The following is a 27,752-nucleotide window of genomic DNA, read 5'->3' on the forward strand; positions in this document are numbered from 1 at the left end:
CACAACAGGGACTTTGCCCCATGGTGAACCCCAACAACACCACCACCCCCCCAAGCACAGAACACTTCTCCCCCCCAAAAGACAGAACCAGGCACCTGCTGCACGTGGGTGGGTTTTATATTTCCGATAATAAATAAGCTTTTTAATAACACTGACCATGGAACAGAGACACACACACCCCCCACCCCCAGACAGCCCATACCCCCCCCCCTCAGAACCCCCCCTCCTCACTGGGGTCCCCAGGGCCAAGCAGCAGATGAGGGATGGGGCAGCGCTGGGGGAACAGGATGAGTCCATGGACGAGCCCTCACCAGGGTTGGGGGGCTGGGAAGCAGCTGTCAAGCACCCTCCCTGAGCCCCCCCCCCCCCCCCCGACCCCCACCCATGGCAGCTCCACAGGGGCTGCCCCCCAGCATGGGGGCTGGCAGGGGAAGCTCGCGATGGGAGGGCAGCAGGCACCCCATCCTCCTTGTAGGGGGCTCTGCAGCCCTGTCCAGCCCCCCACCCTATCCTGGGGATTCAGGGAGGCTGGGGGGCTTCAAGGGAGGGGGCATTTATGCCCACTGACCCCCCCCCCCCCCTTCACATGACAGAGCAGCTTTTTGCTTTTTCCTTCTTGAAGGCAGAGGAGATGAGCTCAGAGCGGCTGGGCAGGTGCAGGAGTCTCTTGGAGAGGCTGCGGGGGGGGCTCTTGGGGGGCTGCAGGGGGTTTTTGCTGAGGCAGATGCCGGACACAGTCCGGAAGATGCTGTGGACGCTCTTCTCTGAGGTGAAGGCCGAGCACTCCAAGTAGCTCTCTGCTCCCAGCTGCCTGGCCGCTGCACAGCCCTACAACCCAACACCGTGAGAGGCCAGCGCAGCACCCCAAACCCCCCTCCATGAGATTCCCCCCACCCCCCCCAGACCTGCTCATAGGAGATGGGTGCCTGCTTCTGGTGGGAGAGCTCCATCAGGGTGCTCAGGTCTGTCCGTAGGTCCGTCTTGCAGCCAATGAGCAGCACCCGCGTGTTGGGGCAATAGTCCATGATCTCCGTCTTCCACTGCGGGGTGGGGGGCACAGAGCCACCGTCAGTGAGAGGGGACCCCAAACCACCTACACCCACACACAGAGGGGCTTCCCCCCCCCCCCACCTTCTTGGCTGCACTGTCCAGGGTCTCGGGGCGGCTGATGTCAAAGCAGAGCAGGACAGCGTCCGAGTCGCTGTAGCAGAGGGGACGCACGTTGTCGTAGTAGGGTGAGCCTGGGAGAAAAGGGGGTGTCATTGCACAGCACCCCCAAGGGACTCAGCAGCCCAGGCAGGAGGTGCTTGTGAAAGGGAACAGCCACTCCACCATCTGCCGGGGGCGGGGGGGAGGGGGGCACATACATCTAGAGTCCCCCAAAATGCCACCTCCACTCCCCATAACCCATTAACATCCCCGTTGCCCCTAATGGGGCGGAGGGAAATGGATCCCGTGGTGTTTATATAACAGCCGCTCCCCCGCCATGGTGGGGAGCCCCATCAGGGCAGGTGTGTTGGGGGCCAGCCGGGATGCAGCAGGGGCTGCCACCCCCACAGGGTCCTTGGGGAGCTGGGGCCACCAGCACCGCACTGGAAACTGCAGGGGGAGGCAGTGCATGGGGGTGCAGAGACAGTGGGGTGCCCCTCAGGGTGTGGGGGTGGCCAGAGTGCCCTCCCACTGCCACCCCCGACCCCAAAGGGCCTCGGAAGGGTTTTGCAGCCCAGACGCTCCGTGCACAGAATAGCAAAGAGGCTGCGCCAGCACATCGCCATAGCAACACAGGGACCGCAGGTGGTGGGGACCCCCCCTCCAAAGGGGGGGACACTGCAGCACCAAGGCAGGGCTGCCCCAGCCCTCCCACCCTGCCCCCCCATCCCTTCAGGGGTGCCCAGTACCCAGATGCCCCATTACCCTCCCATTCACAGGCAGCCCTAGAGGGAGGGCACAGGGACCCCAGCACCCCATACCCTACCTGGGGGGGCTCCCACCAGTGCAGGGGACCCCCCAGGAAGGGGCTCAGCCCTGTGTCCCCCCATCCCCCCCCAGCCTGTGTCTGTGCCCTCCCTGCAGGGCCAGTCCCCAGGGACTCCCTGGCTGCCAGGCCACCCTGTGTCCCCCAGCCCCGGGGATCCACCCCCCACCCTGAACCAGCCCCCCCAGTTGTCCCCACTGCAGCCATCCCCCACCGCAGGGACCCCAACACACCCCACTGCAGGGGATGCAACGCCCCAGGGCCCCCCAAACCCCGGGTCTGCCACCCCCAGTGCAGCTGCTCCCCCAGCAGCCCCCCCCAAGACCCCAAACCACCTTCTCCCAGCAAATGCCCCCCCCACCCCACCCCCGGCCACCGGGACCAGAGCTGCCGCCGCCCCGCTGCACCCCCCGGTACCGGAGGGACCCCCCCCCGCCACCCACCCACCCACCCCCGGGTACCAGAGGTGTCCCAGAGGCTCAGCTCCACCCGCTGCTCCTCGCTGGCCAGACACGCCGTGTAGTTCTCAAACACGGTGGGCACGTACGTCTGCAACGGCACCGAAAGCATCAGCGCCCGGTCCCGCTGCCGGTCCCCGGTGCTCGGTCTCGGCGGCGCCGGCTCACCTCGGGGTAGCAGTCCTTGGCCAGCACCTGCAGCATTGCCGTCTTGCCGCACTGTACGTCGCCCACCAGCACCAGCTTGCAGCGGGCCGGAGCCGCCGGTGCCGGCCTCCGCTCCCGCATCGCGGCGGCGCACACGGCGACAAATATCCCCCCCACCCCGGCGCCCGCCCGCCGGCCCTGCGCCCCGCCGCCGCAGCGCCCTAATATACCTCGCCGACGCCGAGCCCCGCCCACGGCAGCGCCCACCCACCAATCGCCGCGGCGGCTCGAGGCACGCCGGCCAATGGCGGAGAGGCGAGGGACCGCCGGAGCCCGCCCTCTCGGGTGTGAGGCCGCTCCTCCAGGCCAGGGGGCGCCTGTCTGGCTGCGGACGGAAGTGGGGCCCCGCTCCCGCCCCAAACCGGAAGTGGCGGTTGCTAGGCACCGGTGGGACGCCGGCCGCTGGACCGGGCTTCTTGGAGGGGCGCGACCGGTACCGGGATGGGGGGGAGGGCGGATCCTCCTGGTGTGAGAGGGGGCACCGAGGGGCTGGGGGAGGATCGGAGGGCGGCGGGAACGATGGGGCCTGGGGGTACCCCGAAGCGGAGGGGGCCTGGGTGGACGCCTGGAGGAGGAGATGGGGGTGGGCAGCGGGAACGGGGCCTGGGGGGGGCCCTGGAGGGGCTGCGGCCGGGACCCCGGCCGTCCCCCCCCACCCCTCACACCATGTGCCCGGGCCCAGCCGCCATGCCGGGGAAGCGTCGTCTTCAGGCAGCAGCCCCCGTTGTAGGGGAGGATGGGCTCCTGCTGCTGCAGAGCCAAGCGCTGGCCGAGGAGGAGGCGGCCAAGACAAAGGGGGAGATGCTCACCCGGTTCCTGAAGGTGCGTGGGGGGCTTAGGGGGGTTGGCAGCGTGTTTCCCCACGTGCTGCCCAGCCCCGGTCCCCCTCCCCACTGCTCCCGGGCCCTCCCCAGGACAAGCTGGCCAAGGAGGAGCGCAGCAGCACCTTGAACCTCCACAAGCTCAGCACGCAGTGGCGGGCAGTGCTGCGGGAGACCAAGGACAAGGAGCTGCGCCAGGACATCGAGATCCTCAGCCAGACCTTCACCCGGGTGATAGACTGCAAGGACAGTGTCATCAAGGCGAGCGCAGGGCTGGCAGGGTGGGGGCGGCGCCGGGGCCCACCCGTGACCCCCCCCCCCGCAACCTCCGCAGTCCCTGGCCACGGACCTGGAGGAGGCAGAAGAGCAGCACGCCCAGGCCCTGCGCAGCCACCTGCACAACATTGACCGCCTGCTGCAGCTCCAGCGCTGCCGCCTGACCTGCCTGGAGGAGGGGTACGGCGCCCAGCTGGAGGCCCTGAAGATGGAGTTTGAGGCTGAGAGGTAAGGAGGGAGAGAGGGACAGCAGTGGCACCCACTGGCTATCCTGTCCTGGTACTGAGCTTCCTCACAGCCCAATCAGGACCGCCGTGGCTTCCCTCTGAGCAGCCCCCCCATGTTTCTCCCAGGAGGACCATCCTTGAGCAGCACGAGCGAGAAAGCTGCTACCTGCGGGACGTGGCACTGGCTGCGGAGCAGAATTACACCAAGAATGACCATGAGGCCACGCTGAATTTCCAGAGCACCCGGGATGACATCAAGAACAAGGCACGGGCAGGGAGAGGAACTGTCGAGAAGCCTCTTATTCCTTGCGAGCAGAGCACATGCCAAGGTTTGGGAGGTGGTGGGTCACCCACACCCGTGTCTGTCCCCAGAGCTTACAGGAGAAGCAGTACAGCCGCATGCAGCTGGGCAGGAAGGCGGAGGCGCTCTGGGAGCAGTTCCAGCGGGCCATGCAGAGCTACACGGAGGCCACTGAGCACCAGAAGGTCGCTTTTGAGGCACTGAAGCAGAAGGACAAGAAGAGCTCCAGGGAGATAGAGACGCAGGCGAAGAAGCTGCAAAAGCTCCAGGTTGTGGCAGGGCACAGGGGCGGCCCCGAGAGCAGTGACGCCTCGTCCCGCTGCTCACGTTTCGCTTGTCCCCAGGACTCAGTCGCAGCCACCAAGGGCCAGATCGCAGCTCACCTCCGGCAGAGCGAGCAGCAGAACCAGTGCGTGCGGGAGGAGAAGGAAAGGGTCCTCAGGCAGCTCCAGAAGCTCAAGAATGAGATGAACCAGGCCAGGGCGAAGGCCTATGACAGCCTGGCCAGGCTCACCATGCAGAGCAGTGCTGCCCTGAAGGTGCTGGTGCGGGTGGTGGAGAAGGTGAAGCCGGCAGCCTGCGGGCATGGGAGGTGCTGGGGAGGTGCTGCCGTCCCCTCCTGCCCTCACTCACCCCCCCACCAGGCCCAGCGCATCCTGCGGTTGGCCGAGATGTGCCGCAGGCTAGAGACAGAGGAGGAGAAGGTGTTGCCCTTCTACCCTTCCTCACTGGTGGAGGGGGAGCAGCAAGACGCCCGGCGAGTCCTCGAGGAGATGCCCGTGGAGCCCCTGGCCCAGGTGAGGAGGCAGCGCCAGGGTCCCAGACGCTTCCCTGGGGGAGCGAGGGACAGGATCCGGCCTGGGGGATGGCCCGGCTGGCGTGTGGGCAGGTTGGGGACCCCCTGCCCTCCTCCCTCCCTTTTACCCAGGCCGTGTGGGACTACGTGGGGCTGGAACGCTTCTGGCAGCGGTTCAGCAAGGCAAAGCTGGAGGAGCAGGCGCTGGAGCGAGAGCGGGCGGCCCTGAGCCAGCAGAACCAGCACCTGCGGGAGCTACTCAGGCAGTACCTGGCGGGGATCTCTGTCAGCCATGAGGTGCTGGAGGAGCCCAACCCACTCCTGGCCATTGAGCACAAGAGCTGTGTCCCCAGGGAGTTGTCCCGTGCCGGGGGGGCTGCGCACAAGGTCGTCACGGTGCCGCACGCCCCAACAGCCTCCTGGACCCCGTCCCCTGCTCCGCCGGCACTGGCTGAGAATCCCCCTGCAAACCGGGGACATTGCACAGCCTGTGACCGCCTGGATGTGCCATAAAAGAGCTAAACTGCCCCAAAACATGCTCCTAGGTCTTATTTCTGGTCACAGCAAGCTTCGTCAGGGTAGGTGGGGGGGGTGTCTGTTGCCTCCCGCTCAGGTCTGACACGTCAGCTCCTCGGCCCCACTGCCAGCGTGGGCAGGGAGCTTGGGGGGGGGGGGGGGTGTGCGTGCGTGCACACAGCCCCTTCCCACTGCTCTGTGTGTGTCCCCCACTCCCAGAGCTGGACAGAGAAGACATGGAACAGCCGTGATGCCAAGGGGAAGGCTTTATTTCTTTTTGGCTTTGTTCCTCTTCTCCTCCTTCAGCTTCTTCTTGGAGAGCTTGGGGCTGCTGGCCTTGCGGTAGAGGTGGTATCCGATGAGCCCCAGCAGCGCCGGCACCAGCCCCAGGCACAGCAGTGGCAGCACCTCGTTCACCACCTTCTGCCAGTAACTGGCCCGGGACAAACCGACCAGCTCCACCTCGAACCGCAGCACCGCGTCACCTGGTGAAGGGGTGGGCAGAGCCTGAGCGGGGGCCGCAGAGGGCTGGCAGAGACCCCATGGGGACCCCGAGGGCCGTGCTCACCTGGGATGGTGGGAGGGGAGCCCCGCTTGCCGTAGGCCAGGTGAGGGGGGATGATGGCTCTCCGCTTCTCCCTGCCACGGTGAGAGACTGTTGGTACTGGTGTCCCGTGGGGCTGGACCCCCACCAAACCACGGCAGGGACGCTGGGGGGGGGGGCCGCTGCCTGCCCCCTTGCCCCTGCCGCTGGGCTTACCCCACACACATGTCCAACAGACTCTGCTCCAGGCCTGCGAGGAGACGAAGAGGGGAGGGGGGTGAGCGGGGCCAGCTGGGAGCACCCCGCAGTTAGCCCCCCCGGCCCCCCCCATGGTTAACCCCCCCCCGGCTCTGTGCTCACCGGGGATGACTTGGCGCTTGCCCAGCTCCACCTGGAGCGGGTCCCGGCTCAGTGAGGTGTCGATGATGCGGCCATCTTCCAGACTGCCCTGCGGGGACACGGTCACTGTCGCCCCTGGGGATCCCAGGGCCGTCCCCATGCGGGTCCCAGAGTTGTCCCACCACCAGTCTGGTGCTGGTGCCAGTGCGGGTCCCAGTGCCACCCCTATGGTAACCCCCGCGCCTCCCTGGGGACATCCCCACCCTGCTGCCAGTGCCGTTCTGGGACAAACCTCATGCTGGTCCCCGTGCTGGTCCCAGTGCCAAGCCATGCCCATACTGGGGTCGTCCCCATGCCCACCCCAGTGCTGTCCCTATGCCAGTCCCAGTGCCACCCCAGCGCCGCCCCGGTGCCACCCCCATACCCACCCCGGTACCGGCCCAGGCCCCCCCCCCGCCCCGCCCGGCGGAGCGCAGTGCTGACGTGTTCCTCCCGCCGTCCGCCCCGCACCGTGTAGTGGATGTGCACTGTGTCCCCCGGCGCCGACAGCTCCGTGCAGCCCTCGGGGGGGGCCACCTGCAACGAGGGGTCACGGGGGCTCGGGATGGGCCCCCCCCGGCCACGGGGTCCACGCACCCTCCGTGCCCACGGGTCCCCCGACCGCTCCGTGAGCCGGACTCCCCCCCACGGATCCCTCCGTCCTCCCGGTGCCCCGCGCTCCATCTCCGCAGCCCCGGCCTCCCGGTCCTCCTGCTGCCCCTCCCGCTCCGCAACCCGGTGCCCCCGGTGCCCCGTGCGCCCCCCGCCCAGGCCGGGCTCCCCGGTGCCCCCCTGCGCCCCCCCCCAAGCAACAGCGCCTGGCCGGTGCCCCCCCCGCCTGCCCCGGTACCGCCGCTCGTCCCCCGTCCCCCCCCAGTCGCAGCTCCCCGTCCAAGGGGGCCGCCGGGGGTCCCCGGTCCCCGGTGCGCCCCGTGCAGCCCCGCTCCCCCCCACTCCCCCCGGGGCTCACGAGCGTCTCCAGCCGCAGCCCCCGGGCCCCGCTTTCGGTTTCGCTCTCGGCGGCGCGGGCGGGCGGCGGCGGCAGCAGCAGCGCCAGCAGCAGCAGCGCGGCGGGGGGCGGCATGGCCGGGCTGGCGGCGGCGGCGGCGGCACCGGGACCGCCCCGCCCGGCCCGGCCCGGCCCCCGGGCGCTCTCCGGGCCCCGCCCCCGGTCCCGCCCCCGGCGGCACCGGGACGCTGCACCGGGACCGGTCCGCGGGACAGGCAACGCGCCGTCCGGGCGGCAGGAGCTGCCCCGAGGCCCGGACCGTCCCGTCGCTCCCGGCGGTCTTGGGCTGAGCCGGCCGCCCCTGCCCACCCCGGGCGGGGGTCCCGGGCGGGGGGGGGGCTCGGCCCGGGGCACTGGCTGGGTGCAGCACCCGCTGTCCCGGCGCCGTCGGGACTCGGTACCAGCAGGCGGCAGCACAGCCTGGAGAAACCGGCACCCACCCGGGTCCAGCACCCTTCCCCGGCACCCATCCAAGCCCAGCAGCTTTCCTGAGCACCCACCCGGGTCCCAGCATCCTTTCCCAGCACCTAGCAGGTGCAAAGCATCCTCTCTCCTGGTACCCCAGCACCCCTTCCAGCCCCGCCCAGCCGTGTGGGACAGGGAAGCTGAGCCCCCCGGCAGAGAGGAGCCGGGCTGGGGGGGCCCGAGGCTGGGCTGGCACCCCATGCGGAGCCAAACCTGGCCCAAACCCTCGTGTTCCTGGGCCCGGGGGGACACCAGCCCCCAGGGCAGGAGGCAGACCCCAGTGCCAGGGAACACCAGGAGCACCCCTGGCTCAAGGGGGGGAGGGGGGGCTGGGGTGTCACACTGGCATATGGCAGGGGGTTCCCTCACCCCCGTGCCGGTGGTGGTGGCCCTGTTGGCGGTGGTACCAGTGCAGGCCCCGGTGCAGCTCCTGGACGACGGCATCGGCATGCCGGCCCCACCAGTGCACCCACATACCAGCCCCGGTTGCTGAGAGGTGGGGAAGCCGGGATGGCGGCTAGGGGCTGGGTCGCTAATGGGATTAGGGCCGCTGGGTCAGCGCCAAGCTGGCCCCCACCAGACAAAGCCGCCGGCCCGGCCAGTGGGAACACACCAGTGCCGGCCCCCAGCCCACTGGGGAACCCCAGTCACCCCTGCTCCGGCCCCCTCCATGCAGGAGGAACCCAGGCAGCTGGGCAGCTGGCACCACACCCCGGCTTGGTGTCACCAGCATGGGGGAGTCCCAGGGGTCAACAGCCCCCCCCCAGCCACCACCCCAGAAGGAAAATGGGGCTGGGGACAGCAGCGTTGTCCCCCACAAATGGGACTCAGCCAGTCCCCCAGCCCATGGAGGGGTGACACCATGGAGCTGAGCCCCACTCGCGCCCAGCCCAGTGCTGGCACTGTCCCCACGCCCCAGCTGGGATTAGCACTAATGGGATTTACCATTTCATCCAATATTCCCCTAAAGATGAGTCTGGGAAGGGGGGGCACGCCCTCACCCCCCGCCATCCCCCCTCGCCCCGCTAAGCTCTTTCTAATTAAAACCAGCCTGGGGCTGTCCATCACTGTCCCCCTTCGTGGGACCCCCACGCCGTGAGGGGCTGCAGAAGAAGACCCATGGGGCAGTGCTACATAAAACATGTTTAATATCCAAGGGGGGGGGCCGGGGGTCACCCACCGTCTCAGGTGCGGGGTGAGGGGGCGAGTACACACGTCCCCGGACGGGGCAGAGCCGCAGCGACACGTCACACCAAGCACAGACCAGGGGTATAAATACGGTGCTGGGGGGTGGGGGGGGTACAGTACGGGGCTGTCCATCCGTCCGTGACGGGGCAGGGACATACAATCACTATGCTGGCATGGGGTTGGGGTCCAGGCGGCTGGGACGGGGGGGGAGCGGCACGGCCGTGGGGACCACAGGGGTCCCAGCAGCCCCGTCCCCCCCCCGCGGGGGTTGCGCTGTAGGGAGGAGACCTGCCTCGAAGTGACATGGGGGGCCAGGGACGTGTGGGACCCCCGGAGGGGCATGCAGGGCTGGGAGGGGGTGCTGGGAGTGGGGGGGGGAGTGGATGGTCCCAAATGCCCCCTGCGGCCCTGCTGCCCCCACATTTGGTCCAGAGGAAGGCGAGGGGGTGCGCAGACATGCACGGGGATGGGGTGCCCCGGCACAGCTCCCCCGGGCAGGGCAGCACCGAGGCGGCCCCCAGCCCCCATCCCGCTCCCCGGGGCTCTGCCCCCGCCCCCCATATACGTTATATATAGCTATATTTCCACGCACGCACACACGAGATCCGAGGGGAACCGAGGAGACCTCAAAAAAGGCGAAAAAACCCCACAGCAACCGGTGCCAGAAGAAAGCAAAACCCAACCGGGGCAGGGAGGGGGTGGCTGGGGGGGGCCTGGCACAGCCCTGGGGGGCGGCCGGGGGCACGGGGGGGGGCTGGGGCCAGCGGCCGCCCGCTCACTTCTTGTTCTTGAGCTGGTTGGCGAGCCAGTCGAGGCCCTCGTAGAGCCCATCCCCGCTGGTGGCACAGGTGGCCTGGATGTACCAGTTACGGTGGCGCAGGGAGTGCAGCCCCAGCTTGTCCGTGATCTCCGCCGCGTTCATGGCGTTGGGCAGGTCCTAGGGCAGAGACAGGGTCACATGCCAGCCCCAACGCCAGGGGGATGGGCGCTATCCCACCACGGGGGGCCGACACCAGCCCCAGCGCTATGGGGATGGGCACCAGCCCCAACGCCATGGGAAGGAGTGTGGGCCTGCCACCAAGGTGTTAGACACCAGCCCTGCTGCCATGGGGATGGGCACGGTCCAGCCACAGGGAAATACCGGCCCTGATGCCACTGGCACGGGCATGGTCCTGCCATGGGGGTTGCTAGACACCAGCCCCGACACCCCAGGGATGGGTCCCAGCCCCACCATGAGGGCCGCGCCCCCGCAGACCCACCTGCTTGTTGGCGAAGACGAGGAGGACGGCGTCCCGCAGCTCGTCCTCCGCCAGCATCCGCATGAGCTCCTCCCGTGCCTCGTTCACCCGCTCCCGGTCATTGCTGTCCACCACGAAGATCAGCCCTGGGGGGCAGCGAGCGGGCGCTGCTGGGAGCGCAGGATCCAGCCGCCCCCACGGCCGCCCTGCTCCCCAGCGAGCCCTGTTGTCTCCCTCCACGTCCCCGGGGGGGACCTACCCTGGGTGTTTTGGAAGTAATGCCGCCAGAGGGGCCGGATCTTGTCCTGCCCACCCACGTCCCACACAGTGAAGCTGATGTTCTTGTACTCCACCGTCTCCACGTTGAACCCTGTGAGGAGCGACAGCATCGGGAAACTGAGGCACACAAGGCCACGAGCCCCCTCCCAAGGAGCCCTGATGGGGAGGGGTCCCTGCCTGGTGCCCCCCCACACACACACCTATGGTGGGGATGGTGGTGACGATCTCCCCCAGCTTCAGCTTGTAGAGGATGGTGGTCTTCCCGGCAGCGTCCAGCCCCACCATCAAGATCCGCATCTCCTTCTTCCCGATCAGGCTCTTCAGCAGGTTCCCGAAGATGTTGCCCATGGTGACGGCGGTGCTGGCTCCGTCCGCAGGCAAGGCCGGATGCTGCGGGGGCACGGGGCAGGTGCTGGGGCGAGGGGTGGCCCTGAGAACTTGAGGGGGGGGGCTGCAGGACCCCAGGGGTCGCCCTTGCTCTGGGGGGCTGTGGGAATCAGGGACCCCTGTGTCCTGGGGGGGTGCAGGGCTTGGGGGACCCCAGGGAGGGGTCCAGGGACAGGGCCACGCACTCCATAGAAGCCACCCCTGTGTGCAGCTCGGTATGGGGGGGGGGGGTGCTGGGGGTGTGCTCCCCCCCGCACTGCACCCTACAAGGTGCTCCCCCCCTGCACTGGGGGAAACTGAGGCACGGGTGCCAGCCCTCTTCGGGGGGGCCACAGCCTCCATCCCAGCCTCGATATCCCCCTGCACCCCCAGCCCGTGCGCAGCCCCCCTGGCCCTGCAGCCTTCCCGATGGGGGCCCCCAGCGCCCTCCGCCGCCCCCAGCCCGGTCTCCCCCCTCCACCGCAGCGTGCCCCTCCCGGCCGTGGGCTGCCGCCCGCCCCCGGAGCCCCCCGCAGCCCCCTCGGCGCGACGCTCTCCGAATTCACTGCCCCCCCCCTCGGACCGCAGCATACACACACCGCCCCCCCCCCGCGCGCACTGCACCCCTCCAACGCACCGCCCCCACCCCGGACTGCAGCGCACCCCCAAATCACCGCCCCCCCCCCCCCCCCGCGCCGCATCGCCCCCCGCCCCCGCACGCCGTACCACCCCCCCATGCCCCGCGCCCCTCCCGCTGCACCGCATCAGCCCCCCCCCCCCGGTGCGATGCCCCCCCAATGCACCGTGCACCCTCAAACGCGCTACACCCCCCCGCGCCGGCGCAGAGCCCCCCCCCCCGGTGCAGCGCACCCACCGATGAACAGCGCTCTGGACGCCCCCCCCCCCCAGAGCGGACCCCCCCCGCACCTGGTGCCGGTGCCGGTGGCGCCCCCCGCCCGCAGCTGACTCTGCACCGCTCCCGCCGCCGGAAGCGGAGGCCCGATCGCGCCGATCTCGCGAGAGCGCCCGGTGCCCCCCCACCCGCTTCCCGCCCCCCCACCCGCACCGGGCCCGGGGGCGCGCGCGGGGGGGGGGGGGGGGCGCCGAGCTCGCGAGAGCCGCGAGCCGTTTCCATGGCAGCGGCTGCAGCAGTGCGGGGGGGGGGCTGCACCGAGGGGGGAGGCGAGAAAGGGTGGAGGGGAGCGAGGGGGGTCCTGGTGTCCCCCCCGGCATGAGCAGCGGGGGGGCAGGGCAGAGCCCCGACCGGGGGGGCGGCACGGCGGGGGGCGGGTGCCCTGTGCTGCACGGGGGGAATGGGAACCCCAATAACTGCACGGAGGGGGCGGAGGAACCCCAATAACTGCACGGGGGTCTCGGGGACGTCCCTCCCGCACAGGGGTCCCGGCCCTGCCCCAGGCCAGGTGGAGCCCCCCCCCCCCCCCCGGCCCGGTGCGGTACCGCCGGTACCGAGGCCGTCCCGGTGCTGACGGGCCGGGTAGGGGCAGGCAGCGGGCGCGGGGCATCCCCGGCTCCCCCCGTCCCTCGATCCGCCCAGCTGTCCCGCTGTCCGTCCCTCCGTCCGTCCGTCCCGTCTCGGTGAGGCGGGACGGGACGCGTGGCCCCGCCCCGGGCAGGTAAGGGCGACCGCCCCGGGGGCACCGGCAGGACCGGCCGCCCCGACAGCTGCACCGCGGGGCTCCCGTGGACACCCCGGGGCCGGGGGGCTCCCGAGCATCGCGCCCCCGGGGCCGCCGTCGGGTTGCGCGGGGGCAGCAGAGGGGATGGGGACGGCGGGGAACGGGGCAGGGGTGCGGGGACCCCCGGCAGGGTCCCGGGATGGAGCGGGGCGGGGGGTCGTGTTTGGGTCCCGCCGCTGGTGGCACAGCCCCGGGCAGGGCCCTCCCGGCCGCGCCCCGGGGCCTCCCCGCGGCCGCTGACCTCAGCCCCGGGAGCCCCGACGGGGCGGCGGCCCGAGGGCGCGGACACCGCCTGGCCCGGCCGGGAAGCGGGGAGGCGGGGGGGGGGGGGGCGGGCAGGAGCCGCCGTCGTGGAGCAGACCCCGGGGCGGCCCTGGGCCCCTCCCGGACCGGGGGAGGGGGGGCCGGTGTGAGCCCCCCCGCCGCCGGCTCGGGCTTTGTCCTCGAATTGAAAGCGTGAGCGGCGGCCCGGGGCCGTGACGGGCGAGCGGGGCTAATCCGGCCCCGCATGACTGGTCCGGGGAAACCGCCGCGGGGGGATTACCCCCCCCACCCGCCACAACGGGGGGCTCAGCTCCCCCCGGCCCGCCCAGACCCAGGGGGTTCACGCCCACTATGACCCCCGGTCGGGGAACGGCAGGGACAGACCCTCGTCCCCAAGGAGGCACATGCAGTACCGGCCCTGCGTCACCGTGCCCTGTCCGTGGGCACGCCAGGCCGCCCCCCGCCCCGCTCCGGGCACCCCCCTGCCGTTCCGCCCATCACCTCACGTCCTGCATCCCTCCCTCCATCCCTCTCCCCTCCGTCCATCCACTCAGTGCTGGCCCAGGCCGGGCGCCCCGGGGCAAGGGGAGCCGTGCGGGGCCGTGTCGCACCCACGGGGGTTGCACAGACCGTGGGCACCCATGGGCACATTCGCGGGTGGCCCGGGGCGCAGGGCCGGTGGTCGGGCCCCGTCCACAGCCAGCCAGGCCCGGCCCGGCCCGTTCTGCCGCCGGGGCAGCCCGGGACAGCCCGGCCCCGAGCGGCGAGAGGACGCGGCCGCCCCGTCGCACCGGGCACGGACTGGTACGGGCGGCCGCCGGAACGGGAGCGGGGCCCGGGGACTCCGGACCGGCACCGGCGACCGGCGCAGCCCCGACGGTCCCGCGCCCCGGGGGACTGCACGTTCCTCCCCCGCCTCCCCAAACCCGAGGGTCCCGGGACAGCGTCCCCGGGCTGTCCCGGGACTCTGGCCCACCGTGCCCTCGGGCTGTCCCGGGAAAACCCGTCACTCCACTCCCCCGTGCGCCCCGGGCTGTCCCGGGAGATCCTGGGCTATCCCCGGCCCCCGCTCCCTCCGTGCGCCCGGAGCTGTCCCGGGCTATTCCGGGATCCGCTCCTCCTTGCGCCGGGACCTATCCCGGGCCGTCCCGCACTCCCCGCGCCGGTGCCGGTGGAGCGAGTGCGCGGGGCGGCGGGGCCGGGCGGGGGAGGCGCGGGCCCCCCCCCCGTTTCCCGCCCCGGCAGCGCTCTGGGCACGGGGCCGGGGCGCAGCCACCCGCCGGGCTAATCCGGGCCGTGACGGACAGGCCCGGCGCCGCCGCTCCGGCCGCCCCATAAGAGGTGCCGCGGCTCCGCCGCTCCCCATTGTTAGGGCGAGGACGCGGGGAGGCCCCGCTCGGCGGGACCGGCCCATGGGGACCCTCCGCGCCGCCCCTATAAGAGGGAAGGGGCTGGAAGATGCTCCCGGGTGCTGAGCGCTGCGCACCCGCCGCGCCGAGCCGAGTCCAGCCGCGCCGCCTCCCTGGGGAGCCGCCGGGAGCCGCGCACCGACCCCCGAGCATCGGGCACCGGGCACAGAGCACCGGCACCGGGTACCGCGCACAGACGGCCGGGCACCGGCATCGGGCACCGCGCACGGACCGCCCCGACGCCGCGCCCCGGGAACCGGGCAGGGAGCGGAGGGCACCGCGCTCCCAACGCCGCGCCCGGGGCACCGGGCACCGGCTGCAGCCCGTTGCCGGTGTTAGAGCCGGACCGCTCGCCCAGCGCTCCCCGCGTCTCCCCGCGGCCGCCCTCATCGGAGCCGCCCGCCCTGCCCGCGCCCCGCGCGTCCGGAAACACGCGTGGATGTAGCGGCCGGGCCGGGGGCTCCGCGGCACCATAAATACCCCGGCGGCCGCTCGCCCGCGCACTCTGCCGGGGCTTCCCGGTGCCGGAGTCATGCGAGCTGCCGCGCTGGGGCTGGCGCTCCGGGCGCTCTGGGCTCTGGCCCTCTCCTCCCTCTCCAACACCCTGGCCGTGAACAACAGCGGGCGGTGGTGGTGAGTCCGCCGGTACCGGCACCGGGGGCGGGGGTGGGGGGGAGCGGGGCTGGCACCGGCACGGAGGTGGCTGCCCCATACCCGGGGATGGGGCACGCAGGTGCAATATGGGGGACACACGCAGACACGGGGCTGCGAGCCCTGGGTGGGAGCCGGCTGTGGGGATGCCAGGGGTGGAGGATGCTCCAGTAGAGGAGCCGGGTCAGGCCCCCTGGGGAGGGGGGGTGAGGTGGGGAGCGGGATGCCGGGGACCCGTCCCCGGTGATAGCCATCCCTGCCTGTGCTGCAGGGGCATCATCAACGTGGCCTCGTCCACCAACCTGCTGACTGACTCCAAGAACGTGCAGCTGGTGCTGGACCCCAGCCTGCAGCTGCTGAGCCGCAAGCAGCGCAAGCTGATCCGCCAGAACCCCGGCATCCTGCACAGCGTCAGCTCCGGCCTCCAGACTGCCATCAAGGAGTGCAAGTGGCAGTTCCGCAACCGCCGCTGGAACTGCCCAACCTCCCAGGGCCCCAACATCTTCGGCAAAATCGTCAACCGGGGTGAGGCTGCGGGGCGGCAGGAGGCAGCGCGGGGCTCCCTGGACCCCCTCTGCAGCACTCCCAAGCGGGATGCTCGGCAAAGCACCCCCGGTTCCCTGTGGGGCTTCGCTGGTCCCCGGCCCATTACCAGCCTGTCGTGGCTGCGGGTTGGGGGTGCCGGTGGGTGCCCCCTCCCTGTCCTGACAGCACCCTGAGGCCCCTGCTCCTCTCTGCAGGCTGTCGGGAGACGGCGTTCATCTTTGCCATCACCAGCGCCGGTGTGACGCACTCGGTGGCCCGGTCCTGCTCGGAGGGCTCCATCGAGTCCTGCACCTGCGACTACCGGCGCCGCGGCCCCGGGGGGCCTGACTGGCACTGGGGGGGCTGCAGCGACAACATTGACTTCGGGCGCCTCTTTGGGAGGGAGTTTGTGGACTCCAGTGAGAAGGGCCGTGACCTGCGCTTCCTCATGAACCTGCACAACAACGAGGCCGGGCGCATGGTGAGCGCGCAGGGGGCCACGGGCAGCGCCGGGGAGGGGACTGGGATGGGCACGGCCACCGAGACCCCCAGTCTGTCCCCATGGATGGGTTGGGAACCATCAGAGAGGTGTTTCCCACCCAGCTTTTGGTGGGCTGAGTATGATGTCATGCCATGGGGAAGCGGGGTGTGGGAGCATGGTGGTCCCCCGGGGAGGTCCCCGGCTGCTCATGGCACTTCATCCCCCCCCCCCCCCACTTGCAGACAGTCTTCTCGGAGATGCGCCAGGAGTGCAAGTGCCACGGCATGTCGGGCTCCTGCACCGTCCGCACATGCTGGATGCGGCTGCCCACATTCCGCGCTGTGGGCGACGTCCTGAAGGACCGTTTCGATGGCGCCTCCCGCGTCATCTACGGCAACAAGGGCAGCAACCGGGCGTCGCGGGTGGAGCTGCATCACCTGGAGCCTGAGAACCCGGCCCACAAACCCCCCTCGCCCCATGACCTTGTCTACTTCGAGAAGTCACCCAATTTCTGCACCTACAGTGGGAAGACGGGGACGGCGGGCACGGCCGGGCGCTTCTGCAACAGCTCCTCGCCGGGGCTGGATGGGTGCGAGCTGCTGTGCTGCGGGCGCGGGTACCGTACGCGCACCCAGCGCATCACTGAGCGCTGCAACTGCACCTTCCACTGGTGCTGCCACGTCAGCTGCCTGAACTGCACCAACACGCAGGTGCTGCACGAGTGCCTGTGAGCCCCCAGGGACCACCCTGCCCAGCCCCAGAGGGGGTCTGCGCCACCCCCCATGACGGGTGCCTGGCTGGATTGAAGGCGCCCATGGGTGGACACGTGGCTGTGCCCCAGGGAGCCCCCGTCCCACCCTGGGCAGAGTGGCCGCCCCGGAGCCAGTAGCTGGCCTGGGTGTGCTCGGTGCCACGCACCTTCCAGCCACCCCTTGGCTGCTCCAGCTCCGTGGGGTCCCCTTCTCACTGTAAATAAAATATTTATTGCGGACGGTTTGATGCCGCTCCCCCACCCCCATGCTTTGCTGGCCCCAGGCCCAGTTTTTTATAATTAAAGATAATAATAATTAATAATAATGCTTTGTTACAGGTTTCACTGATAGCCTTTAGAGAAGAATAAAGGATATATTTTTATCAGTCCTGCCCCAATTCATTTCTGGGGGGCCAGGGGAGGGAGGGGGTGAACTGTAGGGGGGAGTAATGTCCCCCAAACTGTGGGGCTGGGCAGCTGGCCCCACTGCCCTCATCCATCCGCTCTGCCGGTCCACCCATCTCTCCATCCACTCACCTCCCCATTCCGTGTCCATCAGCCCCTCCAGCCGTCTGTCTGTCCCTCCTACTCCTTTCCTCCGCCCTCCCCTCCGGCATCCCCTCCCCTCAGACCCCCTTCTTTCTCCCGCTGTGCCCGTCTCCAACCCAGCCGTCCCTGCCGCCGCTCCCGGCCGGGGCGTCCATCCCCATGGCTGGGGCGCCCATCACCATGGCACCTGGGCTGCGGCATCCCCGGCACTGGAATTTGCCGGGGCGGTGGGGCTGGTGCCGCTGGGGCCGGGTGTTGGGAGCGGCCACGGGAGGTGCAAGACGGCAGACAGGGAATGAGCATCGTCCATCACCAGTCCCGGCCGGGGCTGACGGCTCCCCTCGGCTCCCGGGGGAGGAGGGGGGCTGGGGAGGGCACCGAGGTTACTGGGGCCGGGGGGGCCGGGATCAGCCACTGGCCCCACACGCGGCCCAGCACCCGTGCGTGGGGTCTGGCTGCAGCCAGAGAAAGGCTGTGGCAAAGGTGGGGTGCAGCTCTGTGGCTGGCAGGTGCCCCGCTGGCATGGGTATCCCCCTGGGATGGGCATCCTGAGGGGAGGGCATGCCCCCGGGACAGGCATCCCACCGCGGGGGGGGGTGGGGGGGTGGGGGTGGGGTGTCCCCTGGGATGGGATTTCCCCTGGGATAAACATCCCACAGGGGTGGGCTTAGCCCCAGGACGGGCATCCCTGGGAAGGGCATCCTTCTGGGACAGCTATCCCCTTGGGACAGGCGTCCCATCAGGGTGGGCATCCCCCTGGGACAGGCCTCCCCTGGGGGGCGAGGGGGGGCACGGGGCCTGCGTACACCCTCTGCACCACAACTCCACACCTTGGGGACAAGGCAGGGTGAAGCTACGGGCTGCAACCTCCATCCCCATGACCGGCACAGGGCAAACCACGTGGCCACGGCGACATCCAGCCACGGGGAGCGGGCAGGGCCCTGCCCGGGGACCCCCGGTCCCACCAGTGCCCACCCACGGCATGGGTCCCCACAGTTCGGGTTGCCCCACGGCTGGAGCCAGGAACCTCATGGGGCGCCTAGGGATCCGCGACATCAAAGGCTGCTGCTGCCCGAAATATCCCCTAGAGCCGATAGTGGAAAAGTTGATGTTTAGACCCGGAGGAGGAGGGGGGGGAAAAAACCCTGGGGGCCCCCGCTGTCCGTGCCAAGGTAAAAACACAGCCTGGCGTGGCAAAATAAAATAAAGAAATGCGAGAAAAAACGACTGGAAAGGAACACAGCCCGAAATAACCCTCTGAGCATCTCCTGCCTGCTGGGAGTTATCTGCCTGCTAAATTCTGCACACGCACAGGGCATGAAAATAGCCTGTTTTCCTGCGGTAGCGAGTCAGGAATATAGATAATGACATTCTTATAAGTCACCTCTGTTACTCAGCTTTTCCTGTGCGCCAGTGACCGCCGGGCACCTCGGGCAGCCACGACCCCCGGGCGGGCAGGGGCACCCCGGGCGCAGGGCAGGCGCCCGGCTGCAGGGTGCAGACCTCCCCGGCTTGTACAAATACGCGCGGGTGCTGGAAATAGCTGCTGTCGCAGCGCCGGGGCCGGTGCAGGGACAGGGCGGTCCCGCCCCATGCCAGCCTGTCACATCTGGGAAGCCGGGTAACAGCTGGATGGCGGCCGCAAGCCGGGCCTGCCGCAGGCTGTGGCCCCCCCGGCAGGGCTGGGGAGTGAGGGGGGAGCGCAGGAATCTGCCCAGACGTGCGGGACAGAGGCAGGAGAGCACGCAGAAGGGCAGGACGGAGGGGTGGTGTCATGCCCAGAGGTGCAGGACAGAGGGACAGAGCCATGCCCAAAGTTTCAGGACAGAGGGACGGGACAGTGCCCAACGTTTCAGGATGGAAGGCCAGAGTGGCACACAGAAGTGCGGGACAGAGGGAGCGTGTCATTCCCAGAGGTGCAGGACAGCAAGACAGGACAGCGCCCGGGGGGGGCAGGACAGAGGGACAGAGCCATGCCCAGCTGCACAGGCTGGGTGGTGGCACTGGCCCACCCGGAGGACCATCCCCATCCTGTCCCCATCCTGTCCCCATCCTGTGCCCCGTTAACCGTTGGCAGCGGCACAGCCCCGTCCCGGCTCCCCTTGCCTCCGGTCGGCGTGGGCCCGCGTCCCGCCAGCACCCGGCTTGTCCGGCCGCCCCCCCCCGGCCGCCGCATTCCTCCGGCGCAGGGCCAGCGCGCCCAGCAACCGTGGCAGGGCTGGCCTCTAATCCCCGGGCATGCCAGCCCCGGGGGGACCGTCGCCGTCACCCACTCCCCGATAGGTGACCAATGCCCGAGACGAACAATTAGGGACAAAGCCGGAGCCGCCGGGGGCTAACGCCGGCCTTCACGGGTGCCTTGTGCGGCATTCGGCGAGTTTAATGAATTGTCCATCACTCCTTTCAGCTCCGCTCGCCCGGGCTGGATTAATCTGAGAAGCCGCAGTGGGGAAGGAGCCGCTAAGCCTGTATTTATTACTCTGCCATTGTAACTAATTGAGGTAATTATCTGTGACTCCAACCCCGCGCAACAATGCTGCATTCACCGCACACCCTTCCCACCGGCTCCTTCTTGCGGCCTGGGAGAGCCAGCATCGCGTGGCCACTGCGTCTGGGGACGTGGCCACGACTGGGCGGCCACCATGCAGCAGAGATGGGGTTGGCACGGTGGACGCAGGTGGGATGCGGCTGTTGAGAGACATGGCCTGACCAGCACCGTGCGGCTGTGGGGTGGCTGGCGCCACGTCCATGCAGGAGCCGTTGCTCCACGGGGACGTGGCCAGCACCGCCAGTACACATGGGTCACGACATGGCCGGCGTCAGCTGCACACGGGGGTCACAGCTCTTTGGGGACAGCACTGGGACTGTGCTGGGACAGCGTGGCCGTGGCTCTCTGGAGACGCGGCCGGCACCAGTAACACCGGTGGGTCACGGCTCTTCGGGGACGCTGGCACCCCCGTGGCCGTGGCCGTCTTTGGGTGCTGTGACCCGCGGGGCGGTGCGATGCAGAGGGCAGGGTCCCTCCCGCATCCCCGCAGGCACAGGGCAGGACCCCCGCTGCCCCCCGCTGCCCCCGGTCCGGTCGGTCACCGGCTGCGCGGCGACATCTGGCGGCCGCGGGCAGAACCCCGACCCGGCCCAGGGCACCGGTACCGGCCGGGACCCCTCGGTCCCACGCGTGGGCACCCTCGCGGCTGCGCCTCCCCCGACCCCACGGGGACCCCGGGGCGGCCCCGGGCTGCGGCGGGTTTTGGGGGGCGGCGGGAGGCGGGGGGGGGGGCCGGGGGGGGCGGTGCCGGCGCCAGCGCAGCCCGAATTAGAAGGTGATTTTCTCGGCGGGGAGCGGGAGGGGTTCGGGCAGGAGCGGAGCCCACGGGAAGGGCCGTGCCGCCTTCCCCCGCGTCTGGGACACCCCAGGCCACACCGGGCAGCGTGCCCGGCCGTGCCGAGCCGTGCTGTGCCATGCCGAGCCACGCCAAACCACGCCGTGCCGTACCGAGCCGAGACAGGCTGTGCTGCGGCCATGCCGGGTTATGCCTGGCTGTGCCAAACCGCACCGGGCTGTGCCAAGTGGTGCTGAGCTGCGCCGGGCTATGTCAGGTTGAACCAAGATGTGCCGAGCCGTGCCAAACTGTGCCGAGCCGTGCCGGGTCGTAGCAAGACACGCCAGGCAGCACTGAGCCGTGCCAAACTGCACCGAGCTGCGCCAGGACTGCAGCCGTGCTGCGGTGGGCCGCGGTTGCCGACACGGCTCAGGTCGGGCCCAGGCGTGGGACCCCGGTTCCATGTCGGGCACTCGGGGCCACGCTCCGGGAGGGGGGGACGCGTGGGTTGACGTGGCCCTGGGGCTGCCCCGCGAGCAGCTCCCCCCCTGTCCCCGAATGCCTCAGTCCCCTGCCGCGCCAGCTGCCCCGCACCGTGACCTCCCGGCCGGTGTCACTGGGATAATGACAGGGTCGCACAGGGGGGCGGGGGAGGAGCCGGTTTTAAATAACGTGCAAATTGGACACGTTATTTGTGCGGTTTCCTCTGGCCACGGGGATCCTCCCCCCCCCCGCAGCATGACTAAGAGGTGGTGGCCATTGGGGGGGGGGAATGGTCCCCCCCAGTGACTCACCCGGGGTCCCCCCCCGGCCGTGACGTGGGGCCGGTGGCGGGGGGCCAGACCTGCTGCGCTCACCTATTCATTACGGGGCACGCGGGGGGGGGGTGGGGGGGTGGCACATCCCACCCGTGCTGCGGTGCCCGCCGGGATGCCCGGAGCCTCCAACCAACCGTGGGACTGCAGGGGGAGGGGTGCGCAACACCTGGGTCCTTCTGGGGTTGGGGGGGCCTGGGGAGGGTGATGGGCGCTATCGGGGGCTGCCCCCCACAACACCCCCCCCACACACCCCCCCACACACAAGGGGCAGAGGCAGCGCACCAGGATCCTGCAGCCTTTATTGGGGTCTGCCCATGGGAACCGCAGCCCCAAGCCCCGCCCCCCGAGGGCCACACCTTGCCAAGCCCCGCCCCATCCGAGCCACACCCCGCCAAGCCCCGCCCCATGGGCACCACACCCCCGCAGGCCCCGCCCCTCAGGCACGGGAGGGGCTGGCAGCCCCCCGGGGGGCTCCGGCGCTCTCCAGGCTGCTGCTGCTGCTGCTGTAGGTGCAAGCGTCGGGGCAGCGCCGCCACCGGGGCCCCCCCGCACCCCCCTCCGCCTCCGAGTCGGAGTCGGGTGCCGTGTGCCGCCGGATGCGGGACACGGCCTCGCGCAGCGCCTGGGCGTAGAGCGCCGGCCTCCGCGGGGGTGCGTGGCCCCGGGGACCCCCACAGCCACCCGGGCTCCGCCATGGACTGCGGGGGCTGCCACGGGACTCCTGGGGGGGCGAAGGTGCTGTCGGGGGGGTGGCGGCCTTGGGAGGCGCAGGGGGGCTGCTCGGGGGTGCGGCGGGCCCTGGGGACCCCCCGGCGTAGCGGACCTGCTGCCGCTGTGGTGGGGGGACGTACTGGGCCCGGACCACCACGCGGGTAGCATCGATGAGGACGTGCCCCCCCATACCCCGCCGGCCCCTGCCGTGCCCCGGGACCCGCTCCCGGCCGGCTGCCGCACGGGGCAGGGTCTGGCTGTGCCGGGGGGCGCCGGGCCCCCCCAAGGACGGCTGCATCCCGGGGTGCTGCCGGTGCCCAGCCTCGGTGGCCGCCCGGGGCAGCGTGTGGCTCCAGCCCCCCCGCAAAGCTCTGCGGCCCCGGGGGGCCGGGGGGGGGCTGCGTGGTCCCCGGGGGGGCCGGAGCTGCAGGGTGCGGTGGGGAGCGTTGTAGGCAGGGGGTGAGATGTAGGGGGGCGGCCCCCCCCGGCGGGCATGGGCCGCCTGCACCCGCTGCATGTGGGCCTCGTAGCTGGGGGGGCTCGGCCTGCCCCCCGGCAGCAGGGGACGGGGTGTACAGGGGGGGTGCCAGCCCCGGGGTCCGCTGGCCCCTGTCCCCTCGAGCTGTCCTGGGGGGCTGCGGGCAGTGGGCGTCTGGGGCCGGATCTCACGCCCTGAGGGGGGCGGGGTGGCGAAGTCCTGCAGGCGGCAGGGGGGAGCAGGGGGTGCCGGGGGCCAGGGGGGGGCCAGCTCCGCCACGAAGCGCTTCTCCAGGTACCTGCAAGAAAGAGAGGAGGGCATGAGGGGCGCAAGGGCCGGGGGGTGCTTCCCCGGACAGGGGCCGGGGCGCAGGATGGACTCCCCCCACCTCCCTGTCCCCACTCACGTGTACTCCCCAGCGATGCGGCGGTAGGTCCAGGGGGGCTCGGGCCGGCACCCCGCAGCCATGCTGGTAGCCGGGCTGCAACACGCCACCGTGTCGATCTCCACCAGCAGCAGCTTGGTCCGCTCGCAGATCCGCAGGCGCCCCGCGCCCCGCTCCGGACCACCCAGCATGGCCCCAGGGGGCCGGGGGGTCCCTGCTGTGGGGTGCCAGGGGGGCCCCGCAGCCGCACGCTCGCCGGAGCCTCGGCGGAGCCACGCGCCTGCCCGCACACACACGCAGCCACCGCTGCACGTGCACCCCCGGGGACCCCCGCGCCCTGCCTGGTGGCACTGCCAGGCCGGCAGCCCTGGGTCACGGTGCCCCCCCAGGGCAGCCCCGGCAGCTGGGAGCTCGGCGCGCTGCAGGGACCCCACCAGCCATCCCGAGGGTGCCCCCCACCCCAGGATCCCTTCCCCCCCCTGCGACAAAGCGAGGCGATGCCGGGTTTGGCACCAAGCGCTGCAGCCCACGCGGGCTCCGAGCGGAGCTTAGCAACCCTCCGGCGGCGGCATGGCAACGGCACCGGCACGGGCACCAGCCCCCAGTGTGGCACCGGGCCCCCCCGGACCTCCCCCAGCCCCATGGGCACCCGCCCCGGCTCTCACCTCACACCGCTACGCCAGAGCCTGTGCTGGACCCCAGTGCTGGCGGGAGCCGGTGGTGGCGGGGGCCACAGCTTGGCCTCCCCCCCTGGCCAGGAATGTGCCACGCTCAGCACAGCCGGGCCTCGCGCCTCCCCCGGGCGGCACCGGCAGCCAACCCAGGCGTCCAGGCTGCTGCAACCCCCTGCCAGCACCCCACAGGGACCCCAGCATCCCACTCCCCCAGTGCCACCCCCCAGCCCCTGCCCTGACACCCCCTGCTCACCGTAGTCACCACCAGGAGGGTCCCCGCGTCCCTCCAGGTCCCCGTCCCATCCCCAATCCCGGCCTTTTAGAAAAGCCACAGGCGGAACAAACAGGGATTCAGGGTCTGGGTGAGCTCAGCAGATTCCCCCGATCCTGCAGGGGGGAGCAAACCCCCCGCCGGGCACCCCCTCCCTCAGCACCGGTGTCCCCTGAGCGCCCTGCAGCGAGGCCGGGTTTGTGCCAGGTCTGTTTATTTGCAGTTTCTCTCCACACGCGAAGCGGTGGTGGGTGCAGACGTGGCCAGGGGGGTGGGGGGGGCAGCGCGGCTGGGGTGGGTGCGGGGTGGCAACCCCCGGCCGGCTGGAGCTGAGTGAGGGCGATTAAAACCGAACTCAGTGAAACCCCACGTGGGGGGTGCGAGGTGGGAGGGACGAGGGTCTGCACAGGGAACGGCCCCCGGCCCAGACATAGCTGAACCTGGCTCTGCACCACGGGGGGGGGTCAGGAGGTGCCCCCAGCACCCCGCCAGCCCAGCCAACACAGCCTCGGGGTGTGGGGAGCCGCGAGCTTTCCCCACCCGTGGAAGGGCTGAAGTGGTGGGGGGCTGCCCCACGGCTGGAGGTTATTGCTGGATGCTGCTGGTGAGTGAGGTCCCCACCCTGGGTGTCCCCACCAGCCCGGGGGGGAACAGTGTGGCAGGAGACGAGGGTGGGGGCACCCGGAGGGGCTGAAACCACCCCCCCCCCTACACCTCAGGGGCCCTGTGGGAGGACCAGGGCTTGCAGGATGTCCGAAAGAGAGACAATTCCCTTGACCACGTCGCTCTCATCCACCACCACCAGCCGGTGAACCTGGGGAGGGGACAGGCAGGGGCTAAGGCTGGTGTGGGGACCCCGGGCCCCCCCCTCACCCCAGGGAACAGGTTACCTCAGCCTCTACCAGGCGGTTGATGATGGTTTCCAGCGTCTCGTGCTTGTAACACTTGAGGACGCCCTCGAAGTAGTGGGAGCGGTGCTGCAGCGCCCGCGTCACCGTCACATCCAGGTTGTTGTACGTCTTCTCAGCTGCCAGGTTCTGGGGCAGGGAGAGGTGTTGGGGACACAGCTGGGCCCCATGGGACCCCCACCACCCCAGAGTTGCCCCCCAGCCCAGGCTTTGCCCCCTCCCCACCTCTGCAGCACCCCCCACAGTACTCACAATAACATCGAATTTGGAGTAGATATCCACCACCCGCCCTAAGAAGGGAAGGAAAGGGCTATGAGAGGCACCCGTGGTGCTGAGTCACCGTACGGCCGGTCCCCAGCACACTGGGAGGGACGTGGACCCCGAGCCAGCGGTTTGGAGACAGCCAGCACACGCTGTGCCCCGTGCCGGGCCCCGTCCTTACCTGAATCATCAACGACTGGCAGAGCGGAGACGCGGTGCTGCACAAAGATGCCCAGCGCCACGTAGATGGGGGTGCTGGTCCGCACCACGGCGATGTTGCTATAGGTGCCGATCCGCAGCTCTTCCAGCGTCTTTGCCATGAACTCGGGCTTTGGGACCTCTGCTATCTGCAGGGGACGGGGAGGGGGACAGTGCTGATGCTGGCTCGGCCTGCCACGCCCCAGGCCCCACGGTGCTGCCAGCTCGGGCTGCCCCTGACTCGTGGGGGGCCTGGGCCGCCGTCCTAGGAGTGAAAGCAGAGAGCGCTGGGTGCGGAGTGGGGTCTGGGGTCCCCCGGGCAGAGGCAGTGCAGGCAGGGGCGGCGGAGACGGACCGCAGGGTCCACGCAGCATCCTGCGGACCCCCCAAGCACCTGCAACACGCTGCGAGGCACCAATGCTGCGCCCACCCCAGCGCCCCGGAGCCGGCGGTACCTGGCGCAGCCTGGGCCGAGCTCGTCTCAGGGTGGCCCCTGCCGCGGGGCAGGGACGGGACTTACAAAGAGTTTGAGGAACTTGAGGATGCGTTTGTGGGTGAGGATGTAGAGTGTGTTCCCCGAGTCGGGGTCGATGACAGGCAAGCGGTGGATTTTGTTCCGAATCAGGGAGGAGACGGCGTCAAAGAGGCTGCAGGGTGGGGTGGGGGAAAATCAGGGCTCACCCGGATGCTGGCCTCGCACCCGAGGGCGCTGCTGCCAGCCGTGCCCCCCTCCCTGCGGCACGGGGGTACCTGGCATTGGGGGAGATGCAAACCAGTGGCTTGAATGAGTCCTGTAGGTAGACCTCTGCGGGGGGAGGAGAAGCTGAGGGGATCGGTAGCACTGCGGGCAGGGAGGCTGCAGACCTGTGGAGCTCTGGGTACCCCAGGCAGGTCTGGGAGGGTGGGAGGCAGCCGGCAGCAATCCTTCTCACCTCTCCACGTCTCTATTTTGTGCTCCTCCAGCTCATAGATCTGCACCTGGGCACGAGGAGAAAAACTGGGATCAGCTACGGCCACGCGTGGAGCGGGCAGAGGCCAGACCCCGGGTCCCTGTGGGGCCGAGCTCCGCGCAGACACCCCGGTCCTTACCATGGGTGACTTGTAGTAGCGGTGCAAGATGTTAATGAAATCGGTGATGGTCAGCATGCCTGGGGAGATGGGCAGGGTGAGCAGGGTCCCACCCACCCCCCGCCACTCACTGGGACCCCCCGTCCCACTCGCTCACCCACAAAGCTTTGCTTCTTGCTGTCCCACAGAGGGGCAGCCCGCACGCCATTGGTGACCAGCGCGAAGAAAGCCTTCTTCACCTGCGGCCGGGAACACAGGGCACGTCTTGGAGGGGAGCGGGGACCCCCCCGGCAGCCCGTGCCCCTCCACTCCAGCTTACAAGAGTTTTGTGAGGTGGGTGAACGGCCCTGAGAGCGTCCCCCAGCCCCAAACCTGCCCCCCACCCACCTGCAGGGAAGTGTCAAAGACGACCAGTTTGGAGCTGGTGGGGATCAGGTCGTAGCAGCGGTGGGACTTCATGAAGGCGGTGTAGGCGCCGCGGCGGGGCTCCCCTGGGGACGGGCAGCGTGAGGCACCTGCCAGCAGCGAGGGGACCCCCCAAGCCCCGGGACCCCCCACCCCCCCCGACCCGGGACCACTCCGGGCCCCCCAAGGCCACCGCGGACTGCAGGACACCCGAACTGAGGCGGCAACTCCCGGGACCCCCCGCACCCCGGGATCCCCCACACGCTCCCGGTATCACCTTCCAGCCCCGCAGGGCTCAGCTCCGCCGGGCTCTCTGCGGCCGGACCGGGGCCGGGGCCAGGATCCTGCGGACAGACATGGGTCGGGTCGGGTCGGGTCGGGTCGGGCCGAGCCGCAGCCCCGGCCCCGGCCCCAGCCCCAGCCCCGGCCCCGGCCCCCGGCCCCCGGCCCCCGGCCCCCGGCCCCCGGCCCCGCCGTCACCCCCCACCTCCATGGCCCCCGGTCCGTCCCGCCGCCTCCACCACCCAACTTCCGCCCGGCGCCTTTGGCTCCCACTTCCGCCAGCACCTCCCACGTGACCGGAAGCACACGTCCCACGTGACCACTGCCCGCAGGGTGACCTTTCCCCTCCCGCCGGGTCACGGCGGCCCGGGCAGGCGGGGGGTGGGGGGGGAGCACTCGGGCCCCCCGGGCAGCCCGGCCCCAGCCCCCCCGCCCGGCCCCGCCCGGCCCAGCCCAGCCCAGCCAGGGAGGCAGCGGTGGCTTCTCACGCGCTTTATTTTAAAATAACATCCAGTGGTTTCGGTATCGGTAAAAACGGGATTTCTACGCGCCCCGGCTATGTACAGCTCTGAAAGTTAAATTTCTCGTATATCTTCTGT

General features: G+C 70.4%; 7 protein-coding genes across 11 annotated transcripts; 2 read left to right on the forward strand and 5 right to left on the reverse strand.

Moving 5' to 3' along the window:
• Window positions 1–99: 99 nt before the first annotated feature.
• Window positions 100–2,773, reverse strand: RND1 (Rho family GTPase 1). Its single transcript, XM_054807062.1, has 5 exons — window positions 2,602–2,773; window positions 2,437–2,524; window positions 1,132–1,241; window positions 906–1,040; window positions 100–828 (listed from the first exon to the last, which is right to left on the reverse strand). Exons 1-5 carry the CDS (start codon window positions 2,719–2,721, stop codon window positions 583–585), a joined length of 699 nt encoding a protein of 232 aa, XP_054663037.1. The 5' UTR covers window positions 2,722–2,773; the 3' UTR covers window positions 100–582.
• Window positions 2,774–2,932: 159 nt separating this feature from the next.
• Window positions 2,933–5,595, forward strand: CCDC65 (coiled-coil domain containing 65). Of its 2 annotated transcripts, XM_054807228.1 has the most exons (9): window positions 2,933–3,073; window positions 3,323–3,462; window positions 3,555–3,722; window positions 3,796–3,965; window positions 4,091–4,229; window positions 4,337–4,534; window positions 4,610–4,828; window positions 4,910–5,062; window positions 5,194–5,595. In XM_054807228.1, the coding sequence occupies exons 2-9, from the start codon at window positions 3,328–3,330 to the stop codon at window positions 5,572–5,574; spliced, it is 1,563 nt and encodes a 520-aa protein (XP_054663203.1). In that variant the 5' UTR covers window positions 2,933–3,073; window positions 3,323–3,327; the 3' UTR covers window positions 5,575–5,595. The 2 variants fall into 2 exon arrangements, with proteins under 2 accessions (XP_054663203.1, XP_054663202.1); XM_054807227.1 differs by lacking the exon at window positions 2,933–3,073 and having other exon boundaries at window positions 3,246–3,462.
• A 233-nt stretch (window positions 5,596–5,828) lies between these two features.
• Window positions 5,829–7,625, reverse strand: FKBP11 (FKBP prolyl isomerase 11). 2 transcript variants are annotated; one of them, XM_054807210.1, is made up of 6 exons: window positions 7,470–7,625; window positions 6,971–7,036; window positions 6,482–6,564; window positions 6,338–6,371; window positions 6,146–6,216; window positions 5,829–6,062 (listed from the first exon to the last, which is right to left on the reverse strand). In XM_054807210.1, exons 4-6 carry the CDS (start codon window positions 6,346–6,348, stop codon window positions 5,845–5,847), a joined length of 300 nt encoding a protein of 99 aa, XP_054663185.1. In that variant the 5' UTR covers window positions 6,349–6,371; window positions 6,482–6,564; window positions 6,971–7,036; window positions 7,470–7,625; the 3' UTR covers window positions 5,829–5,844. The 2 variants fall into 2 exon arrangements, with proteins under 2 accessions (XP_054663185.1, XP_054663184.1); XM_054807209.1 differs by having other exon boundaries at window positions 6,482–6,569.
• Window positions 7,626–9,097: 1,472 nt separating this feature from the next.
• ARF3 (ADP ribosylation factor 3) lies at window positions 9,098–12,042 on the reverse strand. Of its 2 annotated transcripts, none has more exons than XM_054807358.1 (5): window positions 11,972–12,042; window positions 10,879–11,068; window positions 10,659–10,769; window positions 10,421–10,545; window positions 9,098–10,098 (listed from the first exon to the last, which is right to left on the reverse strand). In XM_054807358.1, the coding sequence occupies exons 2-5, from the start codon at window positions 11,024–11,026 to the stop codon at window positions 9,937–9,939; spliced, it is 546 nt and encodes a 181-aa protein (XP_054663333.1). In that variant the 5' UTR covers window positions 11,027–11,068; window positions 11,972–12,042; the 3' UTR covers window positions 9,098–9,936. The 2 variants fall into 2 exon arrangements, with proteins under 2 accessions (XP_054663333.1, XP_054663334.1); XM_054807359.1 differs by having other exon boundaries at window positions 10,879–11,090.
• A 2,838-nt stretch (window positions 12,043–14,880) lies between these two features.
• On the forward strand, window positions 14,881–17,114 carry WNT1 (Wnt family member 1). The gene is made up of 4 exons (XM_054807080.1): window positions 14,881–15,047; window positions 15,337–15,590; window positions 15,806–16,071; window positions 16,314–17,114. Exons 1-4 carry the CDS (start codon window positions 14,947–14,949, stop codon window positions 16,800–16,802), a joined length of 1,110 nt encoding a protein of 369 aa, XP_054663055.1. The 5' UTR covers window positions 14,881–14,946; the 3' UTR covers window positions 16,803–17,114.
• A 4,819-nt stretch (window positions 17,115–21,933) lies between these two features.
• DDN (dendrin) lies at window positions 21,934–23,536 on the reverse strand. 2 transcript variants are annotated; one of them, XM_054807248.1, is made up of 2 exons: window positions 23,114–23,536; window positions 21,934–22,999 (listed from the first exon to the last, which is right to left on the reverse strand). In XM_054807248.1, the coding sequence occupies exons 1-2, from the start codon at window positions 23,275–23,277 to the stop codon at window positions 21,949–21,951; spliced, it is 1,215 nt and encodes a 404-aa protein (XP_054663223.1). In that variant the 5' UTR covers window positions 23,278–23,536; the 3' UTR covers window positions 21,934–21,948. The 2 variants fall into 2 exon arrangements, with proteins under 2 accessions (XP_054663223.1, XP_054663222.1); XM_054807247.1 differs by having other exon boundaries at window positions 23,108–23,536.
• Window positions 23,537–24,228: 692 nt separating this feature from the next.
• PRKAG1 (protein kinase AMP-activated non-catalytic subunit gamma 1) lies at window positions 24,229–27,430 on the reverse strand. The gene is made up of 12 exons (XM_054807338.1): window positions 27,359–27,430; window positions 27,149–27,215; window positions 26,854–26,957; window positions 26,624–26,705; window positions 26,488–26,546; window positions 26,331–26,376; window positions 26,149–26,203; window positions 25,919–26,045; window positions 25,382–25,547; window positions 25,192–25,229; window positions 24,922–25,068; window positions 24,229–24,845 (listed from the first exon to the last, which is right to left on the reverse strand). Exons 1-12 carry the CDS (start codon window positions 27,362–27,364, stop codon window positions 24,747–24,749), a joined length of 996 nt encoding a protein of 331 aa, XP_054663313.1. The 5' UTR covers window positions 27,365–27,430; the 3' UTR covers window positions 24,229–24,746.
• Window positions 27,431–27,752: the final 322 nt, after the last annotated feature.

This window comes from Grus americana, chromosome 31 (genome assembly GCF_028858705.1).
Source record: "Grus americana isolate bGruAme1 chromosome 31, bGruAme1.mat, whole genome shotgun sequence".
Lineage (NCBI taxonomy): Eukaryota > Metazoa > Chordata > Aves > Gruiformes > Gruidae > Grus > Grus americana.

Excerpts from the sequence above, each read along its gene's own strand:
- RND1 (XM_054807062.1), bottom strand. The coding sequence starts at position 2,721 with ATGCGGGAGCGGAGGCCGGCACCGGCGGCTCCGGCCCGCTGCAAGCTG. Across the intron at positions 2,525-2,601 it reads CCAAGGACTGCTACCCCGAG|ACGTACGTGCCCACCGTGTT; the intron begins GTGAGCCGGCGC and ends GTGCCGTTGCAG. Across the intron at positions 1,242-2,436 it reads GAGCCTCTGGGACACCTCTG|GCTCACCCTACTACGACAAC; the intron begins GTACCCGGGGGT and ends CTTTTCTCCCAG.
- CCDC65 (XM_054807227.1), top strand. The coding sequence starts at position 3,307 with ATGTGCCCGGGCCCAGCCGCCATGCCGGGGAAGCGTCGTCTTCAGGCA. Across the intron at positions 3,723-3,795 it reads GCAAGGACAGTGTCATCAAG|TCCCTGGCCACGGACCTGGA; the intron begins GCGAGCGCAGGG and ends CAACCTCCGCAG. Across the intron at positions 4,230-4,336 it reads GGGATGACATCAAGAACAAG|AGCTTACAGGAGAAGCAGTA; the intron begins GCACGGGCAGGG and ends GTCTGTCCCCAG.
- FKBP11 (XM_054807209.1), bottom strand. The coding sequence starts at position 7,583 with ATGCCGCCCCCCGCCGCGCTGCTGCTGCTGGCGCTGCTGCTGCCGCCG. Across the intron at positions 7,037-7,469 it reads GGCTGCGGCTGGAGACGCTC|GTGGCCCCCCCCGAGGGCTG; the intron begins GTGAGCCCCGGG and ends CCCTCGTTGCAG. Across the intron at positions 6,570-6,970 it reads CAGTGCACATCCACTACACG|GGCAGTCTGGAAGATGGCCG; the intron begins GTGCGGGGCGGA and ends GTGTCCCCGCAG.
- ARF3 (XM_054807358.1), bottom strand. The coding sequence starts at position 11,026 with ATGGGCAACATCTTCGGGAACCTGCTGAAGAGCCTGATCGGGAAGAAG. Across the intron at positions 10,770-10,878 it reads CACCACCATCCCCACCATAG|GGTTCAACGTGGAGACGGTG; the intron begins GTGTGTGTGTGG and ends CGCTCCTCACAG. Across the intron at positions 10,099-10,420 it reads TCGTCTTCGCCAACAAGCAG|GACCTGCCCAACGCCATGAA; the intron begins GTGGGTCTGCGG and ends TCTCTGCCCTAG.
- WNT1 (XM_054807080.1), top strand. The coding sequence starts at position 14,947 with ATGCGAGCTGCCGCGCTGGGGCTGGCGCTCCGGGCGCTCTGGGCTCTG. Across the intron at positions 15,048-15,336 it reads AACAACAGCGGGCGGTGGTG|GGGCATCATCAACGTGGCCT; the intron begins GTGAGTCCGCCG and ends CCTGTGCTGCAG. Across the intron at positions 15,591-15,805 it reads CGGCAAAATCGTCAACCGGG|GCTGTCGGGAGACGGCGTTC; the intron begins GTGAGGCTGCGG and ends TCCTCTCTGCAG.
- DDN (XM_054807247.1), bottom strand. The coding sequence starts at position 23,277 with ATGCTGGGTGGTCCGGAGCGGGGCGCGGGGCGCCTGCGGATCTGCGAG. Across the intron at positions 23,000-23,107 it reads CGCATCGCTGGGGAGTACAC|GTACCTGGAGAAGCGCTTCG; the intron begins GTGAGTGGGGAC and ends TCTTTCTTGCAG.
- PRKAG1 (XM_054807338.1), bottom strand. Across the intron at positions 26,204-26,330 it reads CAAAATAGAGACGTGGAGAG|AGGTCTACCTACAGGACTCA; the intron begins GTGAGAAGGATT and ends CTCCCCCCGCAG. Across the intron at positions 25,230-25,381 it reads GCCAGTCGTTGATGATTCAG|GGCGGGTGGTGGATATCTAC; the intron begins GTAAGGACGGGG and ends TTCCCTTCTTAG.